This window comes from Vigna radiata, chromosome 7 (assembly GCF_000741045.1).
Source record: "Vigna radiata var. radiata cultivar VC1973A chromosome 7, Vradiata_ver6, whole genome shotgun sequence".
Lineage (NCBI taxonomy): Eukaryota > Viridiplantae > Streptophyta > Magnoliopsida > Fabales > Fabaceae > Vigna > Vigna radiata.
This window is the reverse complement of record NC_028357.1, coordinates 29,909,863-29,926,754: the sequence shown is the minus strand read 5'-3', so window position 1 is coordinate 29,926,754 and position 16,892 is coordinate 29,909,863. Positions and strand designations below refer to the sequence as shown.

Below are 16,892 nucleotides of genomic sequence, written 5' to 3'. Positions count from 1 at the left end.
TATATATATATATATATATTATAAATTGACCTTATCTCTAGTCAATGTGGGACTTCCAACACATCCCCTCACGTCGAGTTATATACATCTAGAGTGTGAGACAAGATATTAATGGGTGGTCCGATAACGACCCAATAGCGGGTGGAACAATATGCCCAACAAATATCGCTAGTATAGTATAGACTTTAACCATAGCTCTGATACCATGTTAGAAAGTGGGTTTTAAGCCTAACTCACCTTACAAAACCGACTTGTAAGGTGAGGTTTGCACCTCACTTATATATTATAATTTGGTCTTATCTCTAGTCGATGTGAGACTTCCAATACACCCCCTTCACGCCGAGGTATAAACATCTCGTACGTGATAGTAGAAATTGAGTGGTCCAATACTGGCCAGACAACGGGTACAATAGAAAGAGAAATAACCATGACTCTGATACCATATTACTAGAAATGAGTTTTTAGCGTAGGTTAATGTAATATATTGATCCATGTAGAAATGTCTTTTGCTACAATGTTGTGTCCCTTTTATGCAATTTTGAATTGCTTTACGACATATATATAATGTCATAAACTAAAGTTATATATGTCATTTCTACCATTAGACCTCAATGTAGAATGTAAAAAGTAATTGATCTTAAAAGAGTTTTCTTTTTCTACTGATCATATAATACTCAAACACATATATATGGTGTTGATAAGTTAATGTGCATGTGTTATTTGATGTTATGATATTATTGGTGATGATGGGATGCATGTATTTACATAATGCATGTGATATCTATATGATTTAATGACCTTTCTATGTGTTGTCTTTTGTAGCTATGTTCTAATCCTTTATTAAAAGTGTGGTGAGGGATATCTAGGATGTTACTATGGTTATAAGGATCATACTATATATTAACTACGCAACTTATTAAAAAAAGAGATATTCTATTATTTGTTGATGATCCAATCATATAGATAAGAATCAACTTGCGAGAAACTGGATAAGATTTCTATATCAAGGTTTTATTATGGAGAATACAAGGGATCACCCTAATATTAGAAACTGATATTTACCTTTACTAATTATGTTTAAAATATTAGACTTAATTAAACATACTTAACAAGAGTCTTTAGAAGGTTTGAGTGTGACAACTGTTTCATTGAGATGTGTTTGATGATTCCTATATATTTTTAGATAAAAGTAATATAATTATAGTTTGTTTAAGTGTCTGATGTAATTTATGTATGCGTAATTTATATTTTGATTTTATAATAAACTAGTTTACTTTTATAATTGTGAACCTCATTTTTTTTTCCTTAAGCGTATGTGGTCTCATGGGTAATATTTAATGTTTACACAACTTTTTATTATTTTAGTATAATACATGTGGCTTCATGTTGGAAGGAAAAGAACTCACAAATTTGTGCATGCTTTACATCACAAAATTTCCTGTGACTTATATAGTATGATGATTATGAGAAGATTACCAACACAAACAAAATCAAACAGATATTAATATAGAAAGCAACATAATGTTAGTTTCAACCTAGCTTTCCACCTTCATTATTAATCAGGGTTGCCTTCCCACAAAGTTTTCTTTCATATTAGCATCAGATTCCTGCTGCAACACCTAACTGGATAATATATATATATATATATATATATATATATATATATATATATATATATATATATATATATATATACACATATACACAGTAATATATAAAAATAAAACATATTTATTTATTATTCAAATTTAGAAAATTAAAATTAAGATAATGCAAATACTTAATATTATATTATATTTGGTTCTATATATAGAATATTTTTGTTTAGCATCTTTTTATTTAAGTTAATTTCTAAAAATCATTCAATTTTTCTATAATTTATTTACATACATTTATTTCTAAAAGATATATTTATCTATTATTGAAATTTTAAAAATTGAGATTCATATATATTTTCTCATCTTTTTTTTCTATATATATAGTAGAAGTGATGTGTGGAATAAATTTTAAATCTCATTTTTCAGAAACATAGTCGATCATAAGAAAGAAAAGAAGCCAAGAATGAAATTCTCTTCGTACTTACTGATATTGTTTATCTTTCTCTTTCTCTTTGTGTTCCAAAGCTCCAATAGTTCTAATCTTATCTCTCAATCTTGCAAGGAGGCATCGAAGAATGACCCAAATTTGAAGTATGATTTCTGTGTTGAATCTCTTGAAGATGGGTCCTCCAAGTTGCAACCACCACCGAGCAACCTGGAAGGTCTTGTGTGCATGTCAACTCAACTTACCAAGTCCAACGGAAGCAACATGGTTTCCATGATTTCAAAGCTCCTGAAGGATAAAAGTTATAATCAATACGTAAAGGCTTGCTTACGAGATTGCTTTGATCTTTACTCGGATTCCCTTTGGGATTTAGATGATGCTGTGGTTGCTATCAAGCAGAAAGATTTTGACACTGCTGCTATAAAGTTGAGTGCTTCCTTGGATAACTCTGATACATGTGAAGATCAATTCAAGGAAAAGAAGGGTGAAACGTCTCCTTTAACAAAGGAAAATCAAGTCTACTTCCAACTCAATGTAATATCCCTGGCCTTCCTCCAAATGATTCGCCAACATTATTGATGAAACTTAAGCATGTCATATACAATTATACATTAATATTACGAGCTTTCTATAAGCCTGGTATAGCTTGTGCAAAAGTCTTTATCTGTCACCAAGTATTCAGACTGACCAATAAATAAAGTTATTCGCCTCATTTTACTCCTAAAATATTATTTTATTGGGTGTCTCTTTTTCTTGGTTTGCGTGATGATAACAGTTAGAATATGTTTATATTCTTTCTATTATTTTTTTTTTTTATGAGTGAGTGATGGAATAGATAAAACGTTGATCTGACACATGGATGATTGGGACTTGGAACATGCACGCATTTTTTAACGTGGGTTGGGAAGTTTTCCACCACCCCGAACTCGATATCCCCTAGTGTGATATGGTACGTTGGCTAAAATCAATTACATAAGTAAATCTGTTCTTTTTGGCATATTACATGTGTTGTTGGAATGAGTGGAAGTGAAGAAGAATTATGCTGAAGGAGAATAGAAAAAGCCCTCATGATTGGTAACTTTACGTTAATTTTGTGCCACCAATCTTATAGGGATGTCATTTTTTTTCTAAGTAATTTACTTTACCTCATTTTTCACACGTTTGTCTCACCACTAACCATCTTTGTACTACTTCTTTCTTTCCATAGGTTAGATACTTTTTAAATCAATATATTTTTAATCATTCTATTCTCACATTTACATAGTCATTAGTTTACATATTCATAGATTTTAAATTATGAAGCTGTACATAAAAAAAAAACCAACATAGAGATATCATTATATAGTAAAAATTATAATAAAATGATGTTTTATATCTGGTTTAAACAATAAAAAATGTTGTTTAGTGTATGTATTTCTTAAATTATATCTAATTTATTAAAGCTATCATTATTTTTATCTTTTTGTATAGGGATTAAAAGTATTTTATTGACTTGTTATAAAAAAAATTGCTTTGATAATTTTAATTTTTTATTATTATATAGAGAAAAACCAATGATCTTGCTGGGTTGGCCTATAGGAATTGATTTAGTTAGCAGAATGTTAACCTAACTCGGCCCAGCCCAAATCAGAAATTGACACTTGATGGATTGCGAATACGTGTAGTTAATTCAAAATGATTGACTGAGTTTAGATTTCTCATCCCGTATGTATATTGTGTTTACGTTCCTTTTCAAACTCAATATTGTGTTTATTATTGTTCCATATCAAATGCATGAATCTTAGGTATTCATTTTGGACCCAAGAAGATCATGTGTCAAATCTCTCATCCCAAACACATGAATTAGATACATGAATATCGTGTGTTTCAAACCTATAAAAATGAAAAAGAATCATTGTAATTTTTTCACATAAAAATAATTAACTATAAATTAGTTTATTTGCTAAAAAAGATTATTTTTGGTCAATTTTTTAAAAAATATTTGTAATGTAGCCTATAGCAAAAAAAATTGTCTATTGATGATGTTTTTGAGTATAACTTATACACTTTTACCATTTTTATCCATGGAAATTCTAATTATGATTTTTTAATACTTACTTATTAAATAATTTTTTAACAAATAATTTATATTTTAACATTTAAGATAATATTATTATCATTAATAGTCTCATTTTAAAAATGAATACTCCACATTCCATATTTTAAAATTAAAAATAATATTTTAACATATTCTTAATAGAGTTAGAAAGATAATAAATTTATTTCTATTAAATATTTAACTGATTATTTTAAGAATTCTATATACACTAAAAATGATGTAATAATAGATTCGGTTTATATTAATAATATATTTTTAAAATATTACACAATTAAGTAATTATTTAATATATTAGAATAATAATATTTTTCAAAATATATATTAAAATATGAGTCTTCCAGAAAAAAAAATTAGGTCATAGATATTTAACCTGAAATAATCCAAAAGTCCACTAAGAAACCAACCTTTTGTATCAAGTGTAGTCTTCCATATCAAATTTAAAAAGTTCACCAATTTTTTTAATTCCTCATAATATGAACGTGAAACAAATTTTCGCTAAATTTGAATGTGGGGACTGTTATTTTACAAGAAGGTTTTGAATTGGCACAGTATTTCGCCATAGATTAGAGAGAAAATAAGCAATCTGACTTTTCAAAACTATTGTCGTACTCTTGTAGTAAATACTCTTCTTAAATGAAATCACCTTTCCTACCATATTCATTTCTTAAAATATTGCTGCATACTTTTTTTACACTGTTATCTGTATGGAGAATACTTTTTTCCACAAAATAACACGTGTACTTATATTCAAAATTTTGTATAATTGCATAGAAACTAATTATTAGACTCCATTGTTTGATTTCTTAAATATTATTGATGATAATTTTCTTTATTACAAATGTCATTTGATATTCTAAATGTGGTAACACTTAAAACTAAATTGTAGGCCAATAGCGCTGATGAAAACTGAAGTTGATCAGGCCAAGCTCCTCCATCTCATTCTGGTTCGTTCTTTTATGATTTCATTATGGTTCTTTTGTGATTTCATTATGGTTCTTTTTGTGATTTCATTATGGTTCTTTTTGTGCAGAGGTTAGAGAGGGAAAACGGCATGCAATCTACCCAGGGTTGAGAGTCCTCCCAAGAAATGAGAAGAAATGAGTTTAAGTGAGAAAGCAGTGGAGCTGGGGAGAAAGGTGCTCTCTTTTGGCTCAACAAATTTGCCTATGCTTCAATCTTCATCATGATCCGGGTTGGATATTGTTAAGGTTGTAAGTACACAAATTGAACAAAAATGAATCTGGAAACTCAAATAAAATATAATAGTTGATGCATTATATTGAAGAGTTAGCAGGGAGTAAAAAGGCTAAAATATGCAATGCAAAATTTCAAAAACACCCACCTCATTCCATCATTTTTCACCAATCCAAACATAGAAATGAACCATCACAAACAATTAAGCTGAACCAAAAATCAAAGAAACAGCAATAAATAAATCTATTTTCAAAGGTGACCACGGCTCACATTGATAAAGACATAAGCACAAAAATGACATAGTAAAAGCAAATTAAAGAAAGAAAAAAACAAGATAATCAAATAAATTCATATATATGTTAGTGTCAACAGAGGAAAGCTTACCGGGACTGAGGCAGAGGAAGAGATAGTATGTCAGCTTACCTCGACATGCTTACGAGCAGGTCATGTACCTGTTTTGCTTCAAATCTATTAATAACATCGCGAAGGAGCTCAGGGGAAGGCTAGTCACAACTTATTACAGCCTGTGAAGAAAGAAGACAAATTGAGACTAAACACATATGTTGTTGCTGAATGTTCAATTACTCATAAAATGAAATCTCAGCTAAACAACATCAAAGCTCATTTATATATAAGTTTATCCAAAAACACAGTTATATAAATACAACGCCCTAAGTGACATGACGCACAAACACATAAAGAAATCTTAATCAAAACCCAATTGAAAAATCCATCCATGGAGCATACACAGTCATGAAAGTATACAACTTTAAACATTCAATTTATTAGGGTATTAGAAATGACCCAGATGGTTAATTGATGCTGGTAGAAAACCAGAAGCACTAACGACATTTCCAACATTGAGTTCAATTAAAATCGAACATAGCAGAGACATTGAGCATAAATCGTGAAATGGGGGAGAAACAAGATGAAAAAACAATGGAGACACATTGGAATTCGTTGCAATGAATCGAATAATGCAGAATGTAAAATTGGTACCGGTTAGATAATAGATCTAGGAGGGGATGGAGTCACGAGATTAGATTGCGTTAAAGATGAACCCACGAGATTAGATTGCGTTAGAGATTGAGTTGGAATTCGTCGGGGAAATTGAGGTTGTTGGTGGCGGCGGCGGTGTCGGTATGGGGTTTGTTGGGGCCTTTTTTCCATGGAATCCATGGATTTGAAATAAATCCAGGAGGAGGGTGAAGGGGCGGTGGAGTTGTTGATGAGGCGAGGGAGAGGGAGGGAGCGGACGCGCTGGATTTCGGTGGGGTAACGTTTGCGGAGTTTTTCCATTTTGTGGCGACACTGGCGGCGGTTTTGGCAGTGGGGGAAGCGCTGGGGCACTGGGCAGTAACGGCATCGGCAACCTCTTGCCAATGGGTGGCTTTGAGGTTGGTGCGGCCGTGGGAGGACCACTTGTCGCGGTAGGCGTCGATGAGGGCGGAGGTTTCCTCCGGGGTCCAGCATGGCGGGGAAGACGGCGGGAGGAGGTGGAGGGAGAGGCGGCGAGAGGGAGGAGGAGGGAGGCCGTCAAGCTTAGTGAAGTGATTGTTTAGAAGAAGATGGCAATAGTCACACGTTTTGGGGCCAGGGGCCAGGGGCTAATTCGGCCCTAATTCATTCACAACCCATCTGAATAGGATTTTGGAGCCAGGTGCATTGAAAAAGCCCCTAAAATATGGGCCAACAAAAATGGGTAAGTATAAAAAGGGCCAGGTCCACCGGACTTAAAGAAAAACTGACAGCTCTAATAAAAGTTAAAAGAGGAACCCAAACCCTAGCACTTTGGTACTGCGAATGCGCACTCCCGCACTATGGGTATTTCTTTTTCTGTCTATCTATTTTCTCCCTTCGTTACTGCCATTCGGATTGGTTTCCTGATGAATTTGTCCGATAAGTGAAAATAGTCCTTGTCTCATTCCTTCTTGGAAGTTTTCCGGATTTGATAGGAATGCGCTATTTTTTATTTTGGGTTACGAATGTTTTGTATTTCCTTTTCATTTTTGGTTTGGTGTTGATATAATTTTGATTCACTGGACTGACTAGATTTTACATTGGTGATAATTAACAATTTTAGGCTTAGCTTTTCCCTTATCAACCTCAATGGAATGAATGATTAATAATGTGTGTTTGGTTCATGTTTTTGTGTGAAGGTTTGCTTTCTGTTCTTATTTGGTTCTTTAAGGCTTATGTTTGTGGGTTATGCTGGATTAGCTTGTCATTATAGCATTTGGTAGACAAGTGCGTTTCCGATTTTGGCGTGTTCCAATTGTTGAGTTGTGTTGTTTTATGTTGCAATAGGTGCCTACAAGTATGTCTCCGAGCTTTGGCGCAAGAAGCAGTCCGATGTTATGAGATTCTTGCAGCGGGTGAGGTGTTGGGAATATCGCCAACAACCATCAATTGTTCGTCTGACAAGGCCTACTCGCCCAGATAAGGCTCGCCGCTTGGGTTATAAGGCCAAGCAGGTAGGGAAATTTGTATATGTTTTCTTTCTGCTCATTTTCTTCATTGGGAAACTTGGAGTCTTTTATGTGACATTTTTAGCTGGATGGTTTCAAAACAGTGGGACTTCTTTGAAATTCCTTTTGGTCGTTTTCTTATTTAGATGTGAATAGCATAGTTATTTAAATTCCGAACTATGATGAAACAAACATTTTGAATAATAGATAGCATAGTTAGGTAAATTTTGAAGTGAAGTTACAGAACACGATGTGACTATATTGAAAAATTGTCCGGATTAATTTATCATTTTTTGTAGTAGAGCTGCCATATTTACCAAAGATCGGATGCATTTTTAGACTATTTATAGTAATTTTTCTTTGACTAGTACATCAATTGTTACTTGACAAGTACATAGATTTTTTTTCTACCGGCATAAACCTTTTTTTCATTACTATCATCTAAGCCAGGCCATATAGTGGACCTGTCTCGGCCTGCTTCACTTGAATTGTGATTGTGACTATAGTATTGGTGTTATTCTAGGGTTATGTGGTATACCGTGTGCGTGTTAGGAGGGGTGGCAGGAAGAGACCAGTTCCCAAAGGTATTGTTTATGGTAAGCCAACCAATCAAGGTGTTACCCAATTGAAGTTTCAACGCAGCAAGAGGTCTGTTGCTGAAGAGCGAGCTGGAAGGAAATTGGGTGGCCTCAGGGTCCTCAATTCTTACTGGGTGAATGAGGTTAGTTAACATGTTATACCTTTCGTTGAAATTGGAAGCTGCTTATAGATTGCTGACTGGTTATTGTGATGTTGCTCCTTTGTTACAGGACTCAACCTACAAATATTTTGAGATCATTCTGGTGGATGTTGCCCACAGTGCTGTAAGAAATGATCCAAGAATTAACTGGCTCTGCAATCCAGTCCATAAGCACAGGGAACTTCGTGGCCTCACTTCTGCTGGGAAAAGTAACAGGGGTTTACGTGGCAGAGGACATCTATACCACAAAAATCGTCCATCACGCAGAGCAACCTGGAAGCGAAACAACACCCTTTCTCTTCGTCGTTATCGCTGATTTTATTACTGTTATGTTATCTTGCTCCATTTTCTGAAAATTTATAGTGCATTATATAAGACTATAGGAAATTATCAGTTTTGAACGCCTGAATCATCCTCTTTTTTCAACCCCGAACCCCGTTTTAGTAGCTAAACTGGAGAGATTAATGATGTCAGATTTTTGCTATCTGTTGGTATTGTTTGTTATTGATTTTGTTGTACTACATAATAACCGTGGAAAGCTTCTTTTCGTTTTTGAGGCAAATGATTTAGTATAATGTTGGAAAAACGGTATCTTTTAGGCTAAAAGATAGGCACAAAAATGTCATTCTCTATGAGTATCTTTAATCCTGAAAGTGCTTTTTACAAGGTACATTCAAAAAGATAAGAAACTCTCGATCATGAAAATTTTATACATAAATAATGAAAGATAAAATATATGAAAGATAATGAAAGATAAAATATAATCCATAAATAATGGTAAATAATTATTATTACATACATAACAAATGCGAAAATTATCTATTAAATTTATTTGTATGTAAATTGAGTAAATCTACATGTGAAGTGGATTAATAATCTACGGAAATGATGCATATATAATGTTTAAGTAATCTTTTATGTCACTAAATCCGTATGTAACGCGTATAATAATTATTTTGTAACATTTTAATAGCAAAAATATTTTTTTTTTATGTTCTGTTAGTCAATTGTAATAAAGTTAAAATAAGAGAAAGAAACATTAAATCAAATAAAATGAAATTATAATAGGACATCCAAAATCAAGTCATAGCAACATATTTTTCAATGAAGCTAAGAACATATAATAAGAAGTAAAGTGATCATGTCTTTGGTGGATAGTTTTGTATTTGGTGTTATTCCAGATGTTGTTAATTACAAATATGAACCGTTATATCATAAATTAAATAATAATAGTAATAATAATAATAATAATATTATAACTCAAACTTTGAAAAAAGAAAGTATAAAGATCATTCTTAATCAACTATTAATCATATAAATAAATATTTTTCCATTTTTATGTTTCGTGACATATGATGTAATTTTATTTTTTTTAAAAATGAAGTAAAGAAAATATTCAATTTATAATCAAATATTAATTTTTTAATTATCAGTGTTATATTATCTTATTTTATTGTTCTTAATAAATCTTTTGAAAACAGTTAATTTCATTCATTATTAATTATGTCTCATAGAAGAAGTGTATTTCACAAATTTCACATTTTGGGAAAAGTGGAGCGCGTGAATTTCTCATGCATTCTCAAAGGGTTTTTGAATATTTTAGGTAATATTAAAGATGAAAATGACTACAAATCACTATTTTATGGATAAAATTAGCCACACCCTTGCCAAGATACTAGATTTAGTAAGAATAATGGGCGAGAAAAGAAATGGGAAAGCATTTACTATTGGATTTTTATCCTTACTTTAATTATAATGTTTGGGTATACTCTAGTTAAAAGTTACTATGACAAAATATAAAATAAAATAGGATAATAATATTTAGACAACATTTTTTTTTACAATATTTAAACATTGATTACGTAATAATAATAATAATAATAATAATAATAATAATAATAATAATAATAAACATTATTGTGGAGTAATTTTTGATCAATCACAGATTGACACGTAATCAATGTTTAAATGTTGTAAAAAAAATATTGTTTAAATATCATTATCCAACAAAATAAAAAATATATTACAGTTCTTTTAATTAAATAATCATATTTTAAAATAAAATATGTAATTTATTTTGCATACAACAAATATATATTAATTACATTCAACAAATATAAATTAGTAGAGGAATGTTGGGATACAGAGGTAGCACAATCCCTAAACGCATATTTCTTATTTCAATTATGAATTTATATATACCTCATTTCATACTACTTCTATACATGTTCATTTTACGTCTTCTTATATGCACCTCACTATTATTACTTCAAATTCTGCTTTTTTATATAAACATGTCTATGTCTAATAACAAAATATGCAAGCAACAACAAATTACTTATTATATCTATTTTAAATTTGTATAAGTTGTTTATCTGTTATCTTTTTATTGGTGTGATCCATCACCTGACATCTTTTAAATAATAAAAAGAAAATTTGAAAGTAATTAAAAAGCTTATGAAGAGATCCAAATGTGAAGATGTTATAAAATTCGTGCATTTATAATGATATTGTAAAATATCTTTACTATTTAGAGTTATGTTTCATGGTTCCAAAATCAAAGATAGAATGTTACATTTATTGTGGTTAAAACTCTAATTTACAAGTCAAGACATTTTTCGTCCTCACTTTATAAATAGAGTTTTGGATTTGAATTGACTTCTTTTTGTGTTTCCACTTTATAAATAGAGTTGATGTGTTCTTTCAAAAACACAGAATAATGGATGAGTTCTTTATTTCTAATAGAGTGACACTAATTGAGCTTTCTTTAGAATTTTTACAAGTTTTCTTTCTTATTTTCTTCTTTCTTTTCTTATCCTCTTTGTATCTTAAGTTTCACTCTTTTTCATAAAAGATTACTTGTTAGTTCTATAATCTTTGAATTTTTTTCAAGAAGCTTTTTGTTGTATTTTGAAGGACTTGCATATTATATTATAGAAGCTAAAAATAATAATAGAATTAAGGTCACAAACAAAAGACTTTCTCAGGTGAAAGGAAGAAAAGAAAAGAATAAAACTAAGAGGAGACAAAAACTAAGAGAAGACAGAATGAGAGAAAAATGATTTATGGCGTGTTTTCGAAGTATTTATAGAAGAAAAACCTTCTTTTAACAACACTTTTTTAACAATTTTTTGACAACGTTGTGATTGGTTTATTTTAAATATTTTTTAAACATAAATTCAAATAGACCAATAAAATGATGACACGTGTCCTGTTATAAAAAAAGTTATCAAAAAGTATTGTCAAAATATTATTATCCTTTATAGAACTCATAGATAAACCATGATTTAAAAATCCAAAATATCAACAAGAGAATATAATATTTTTAATTAAAATATGAACGTGTTAAAAGAACGTTGGCCATATCCTTGCTTGCGAAAGATGCTAGAAGCACGGTTTGGTCAAAACCATTCCACAAAATCAACAACCATCTGATTCTTCTGCACCCATAATTTGCGGAAGCCACATCTTTTGCAATACAAAATTTACCAACATTTACAACACATTACACTGCAAATAAGTATATAAGGACAATGATTCTAGACGTTTCAAGAAATTATTTTTCATGCTATTGTTAATTTTTACATCAGAGTTAGAATTCCTCTTTTAATCATCATTTTTACTAATTTCAACGACTAAGATGACTACTTTCCACATGTAAGGTTGGATATTTGTATATGAAGAAAAATACAAGTAGGTTCTTACACATTATGCACTAATTAAAAGAATATATGAACATAAAATCTTAAAAGGCTTCTCAAAATGCTATGTATAAAGTTTGGTAAGATGTTGGTTCGAGGGCTTGGATTTATAATGGAATGAGACAATAGATAAAAAAAAATGGAACAACCAGGATTGGTAAGACAAATCAAAGACTAATAATGTCCATAATTGATGATTCTTTGCATACAAAAGGATTAATCTTTGCATCATAACATTTTAAAAGAATGCACTTTGATTTTTTCATTCCATTTAGAAATGTTGTTAACTTGATTATCTTAATTTACAAACAAGAGACGAATACCATTCCTACATGTGGAGGTCTTCTCCAAAAGACCCCATAAAACTACCAAAATTTATGCATGTGTATCTTCTATAAGGTCCAAAAGTGCTGTAAAATTTGATTATTTTCTATCACTTCAAGTTTTTAATTCATTACTTCATATTCATATTATGTCTCATTTTTCCTAAAATCGCTCTTTTATTTCTTGGGATAACTATGCAAATCTTATTATTTATTGAGACTCATCATAAGACGCATGAAAGACATATGAAACATGAATCATTTTGTTTCCAACTTAGCGGAAGAAGATAAGAAATTGAAAGACATGTTATTTGATGAAAAAGAGTCACATTTATTTATTTAGAGGGTATATGAATTTATGTTGAATATTTTCACTTAGTCACTCATCTTAATCAGTACCACCTCCTCAAATACAAATTATACCTTTCCCTTCTCAACATAACAGCATGATGATGACTAGTTTTCTTTTAAATGTATTTATTTTATAGTATTATCAGTGAAAACATATGCTCTACAAGTTATTTTTTTATGATAAGAAAAAGTAATAAAATTATTATTATTATTATATGTAGTTATAATTATAAAATTAAATATAAATAATTTTTATGATTTTATTGTAAATAGTTTTTATTTATTTTGTAGGTAGTTTTATAATTAAAAAAAATGATTTAGTTTAAAAAAAACGGTTAGATTGAAAAAACCGTTTAAATTTACAGAAAAGAATAAAATTAATAAAATAATAATTTTAATTTAAAAAAAATTGTTTAAAGGGTAAAAAGGAAAAATAAATGTGGACAGAGAATCTATTTTATATATAGATATAGATTATAATTGTAACATTTATTACATTAATTTTATCACTTAAAAATAATGATTGTGATATATTTTATTTTTAATATTTATTAGTAGTTGCCTTCCTTTAAATTCCACTCAACTAATTTGCATATGCCATTGCTTTTAGTTGCCAAAATTATTTAAGAAACATATCTATTCTCGTGATTATTACCTCATGTCAAAATTTATTTTAATTTTTTTTATTAATTTTAATTTTTTTTTACTTCTTAAATTTTTTTACCAATAAATACGTTAATAATAAATACTAATTTATATTATTTTTACTACTAAGTATATTTTGATAATTTTTAATTTTTATCAATTAAAATATTTTTTTATCTATCACATCAATTAAATCTTATATAAATTTTTACAAATTTTACTTTCAAATTCGGTCTCAATTACTTCGAAATATCTTAAAATAAAGTATCCAATTTATTTTCAAATCTTCTAAAATTCATTCTTTTTCTCGTATTGATTCCATAAAAAATACTATAAAATCGCCAAAAACTTTCCAATATACTGGGACACAAAACCTAGAGACGTTATAGTCAGTCATTAGTAGACGCCATAGAATCGTCTATAGTGTTGATATATAAACACTATAGAGTTAGTCATGGTAGAGGCTATAGAGTTGGCCATACATAAACGCTATAGAATTGGACACACATAACGCTATAGAGTGGGCTTAGTCGTCTCTAGATTTGAAATTTATAATTTGTAGAAACCGCTGAAAGACTGAAACTTGATATTTCTATTTTGAATGAAACAAATTTGGATTAGTTGCCCAATAAAGGACTTGGTGCTTGCGATGCTCAAAATAAAATCATAAAACTGCATTTGATGAAATGTGATTTAAATTTTTATTAGTCATTATGCAGAAGTTGCTGGATGTGGCTCCAGCCATAGTTAAACTACTATTAAATGGTTCACTAATTTGATTTATTGTTGTAGCATTTAGTAATCACAGCTCTTATTCTTATTCCATAAATAAATCTTTAGATGATTGGGTTTGTACAAACAGTGGTATGCCATAATTTTGTGTATCCAAAAAAATGCTCTTTATAAAATGTATCGTGTGACCGGACATGTCGGACGACATGCGAAGAGACCTTGTACACCGAACGGTTGGAGAAAACAAACGTTTCAAGGAATAACATTTCAATCTATTTAGGAGAAGACACACGAGAGAGATGGCCGACCTAGACGGACATTATAAAGTCTAATTTCGTCAGGATTAAAATAAATCTTGATTAACTATAATGGACCGTGATTGAGTCCAGATTAAGATATCACTAATTACGGATCCACAACAAAAGACTATAAATATGGGTAAAAAATAAGAGGTATGTGGTTGGTTTTAATACACATTTATTATTGATTTAATGATATTGGATGTCACACTCACTTAAATATCGAAGTACCTATAACGAATAAGAGTGAAAACAAATTGTGAAGGTAATTTATTGTAGAATATAATAAGGTCTTAACCCACTTTTTTTTTTTTAAAAAAAAAACAATTTAAAAAGTTATTAGATTTTTAAAAATACTTCTGACGAAACATGCAAATAAAGAGTCACCACTTTCTTACAGGATTTTACTCACATTTATGCACAATGTGGTTTAAATACATTACAATGCTTATGAGATACGGCTATTGTTGACTTCACATTTACATAGTTAACATTGAATCTGGTTCATCAGGTAGCATTAAGTTTCGATTTTACCTCTTACGTAATTCTGAGACATTAAATAATAAAGATTTGTCTTTAAAACCTTTCCTATTGCACCTTTCATATTATTATTATTAGTATTAGTATTATTTATATTATTATTAGTATTATTATTATTTTTATTTTTATTAGTATTAGTATTATTTTTATCATTAGTAGTAATATTATTGTTATTATTATTAGTGTTATTGTTAATATAATTGTATTATTATTATTAGTAAGTATTATTATTATTGTTTTTATTTTATTATTAATATTATTATTATTATTTTTAGTGGTAAAATTATTATTATTATTATTATTATTATTACAATTCAATTTAAACGTAATAATAGAAATGTTAATTTGTATATAATTAGTAATTATTATAATTTTCATTTAAATGTAATAATAAAAATGTTAATTTATATATGATCAGTAACTATTATAGTTTCCATATAAATGTAATAATAAAAATGTTAATTTGTATATAATTAACAATTTAAATAGAAACTCTAATAATGTTAATTTAAAAGGTAACAAATGTAATAATAGAAATGTTAATTTAAATGGTAACAATTTAATTGGAAATTCTAATAATTATTAATAATTAACAAATATAGTTTAGAAAACCAAAAATACTCTTTGTTTTAACACTAAAGGTCTGTAATAGATTTTATGTTAATTTTATAATTTAACACAAGCAAATTCGTATTAAAAGCTTAATTTAAAAAAAAAAAGTATGCATTAATGTCTATTGATATTTGTATGTATTTATGTTTAAAAATTTTAATCTCAAATTTATGTTTCTCTATTTTTTTTAAATAGGAATTATATTTCATGTTTACATTTTAATATCAACTTTTGTGTTGTATTTTTACTGGATCATATAGTATAATATATTCTATTATAATTATTAGTATTAATATCATTAGTTATACTTTCTGTTTCGTTGAAATTGTTCGAGACCGATCAGTTCGGGCAATTTCAACCGAAACATTTTCTATGATGCATTAGTTTAACTTAAATAAATCAATATTATATATTACAATATTCATAGTTAATTATTTAATTATAGCATACACTTATATAATTTAAGACGTCAGTATAAATGATAATAGAAAACAGTCAAGAGTGTTTAATTAGTTAAATTAGGATTACAGTAATCCAGGAAATTTAGAAGAAATTAAAACGTGTAAATTCTTAGTATCTCAAAATACAAAAGATTTAAAAGGACATAAAAAAATTTCTAAAGATCTAGGCAGTTACAGTGCCTTCGTTCTCCTCCAGGGCGTTTTCCACTTAGACCTCATTCTGCTCTGCTCACATCCAAAAATGGATGATCATTGCAAAAGAGAGACATACAACACACACAAACAAACAAAGCAAGGGTGAGCTAATTATATAAATAAGAAACACACAATAGATTTCTCATGTGATCATATGAAAATGAATAGAAAACAAAGCAGATTTATAACATACAACCTAAACATGTGAAGTTCTAGACTTGACTCGTCCGGACTTTAAAATGAGAGTCGGGCTATGGCGAGTCTTGCACCCGTGGTGACCTATGAAACTTGGGTTCCCCACCCTGCCACACTCACGGGGTTAGTCCGTTCCGGGCCTTGAGGCATACTGGGAGCCCCCAAGACTAAGGACCTCCTGCTACTTCTCACCACATGGTTCAACCTCTCTAAGTGAGTTTGATTGACCATTGAAGCGTCAGAATGACTCCCAAGGCTGAGCCCCTACTTTCATTTTAAAACACTAAGAATCTCAC

General features: G+C 29.6%; 2 protein-coding genes and 1 long non-coding RNA gene across 3 annotated transcripts; 2 read left to right on the top strand and 1 right to left on the bottom strand.

Annotated features, from left to right (window-relative positions):
- Window positions 1–1,988: 1,988 nt before the first annotated feature.
- LOC106767845 (putative invertase inhibitor) lies at window positions 1,989–3,283 on the top strand. The gene has a single exon (XM_014652800.2). The coding sequence runs from the start codon at window positions 2,062–2,064 to the stop codon at window positions 2,620–2,622; it is 561 nt and encodes a 186-aa protein (XP_014508286.1). The 5' UTR covers window positions 1,989–2,061; the 3' UTR covers window positions 2,623–3,283.
- Window positions 3,284–5,394: 2,111 nt separating this feature from the next.
- On the bottom strand, window positions 5,395–6,949 carry LOC111242056. Its single transcript, XR_002668573.1, has 2 exons — window positions 6,335–6,949; window positions 5,395–5,859 (listed from the first exon to the last, which is right to left on the bottom strand). It is a non-coding gene; the product is annotated as an uncharacterized LOC111242056 (long non-coding RNA).
- Window positions 6,950–7,052: 103 nt separating this feature from the next.
- On the top strand, window positions 7,053–9,050 carry LOC106766816 (60S ribosomal protein L15-1). Its single transcript, XM_014651579.2, has 4 exons — window positions 7,053–7,159; window positions 7,643–7,809; window positions 8,327–8,524; window positions 8,613–9,050. Exons 1-4 carry the CDS (start codon window positions 7,156–7,158, stop codon window positions 8,856–8,858), a joined length of 615 nt encoding a protein of 204 aa, XP_014507065.1. The 5' UTR covers window positions 7,053–7,155; the 3' UTR covers window positions 8,859–9,050.
- Window positions 9,051–16,892: the final 7,842 nt, after the last annotated feature.

Bases quoted from the DNA above. Each gene is read 5' to 3' on its own strand.
- LOC106767845 (XM_014652800.2), top strand. From the start codon at position 2,062: ATGAAATTCTCTTCGTACTTACTGATATTGTTTATCTTTCTCTTTCTC.
- LOC106766816 (XM_014651579.2), top strand. The intron at 7,810-8,326 runs GTAGGGAAATTT...GTGTTATTCTAG, and splicing joins TGGGTTATAAGGCCAAGCAG to GGTTATGTGGTATACCGTGT. The intron at 8,525-8,612 runs GTTAGTTAACAT...CCTTTGTTACAG, and splicing joins ATTCTTACTGGGTGAATGAG to GACTCAACCTACAAATATTT.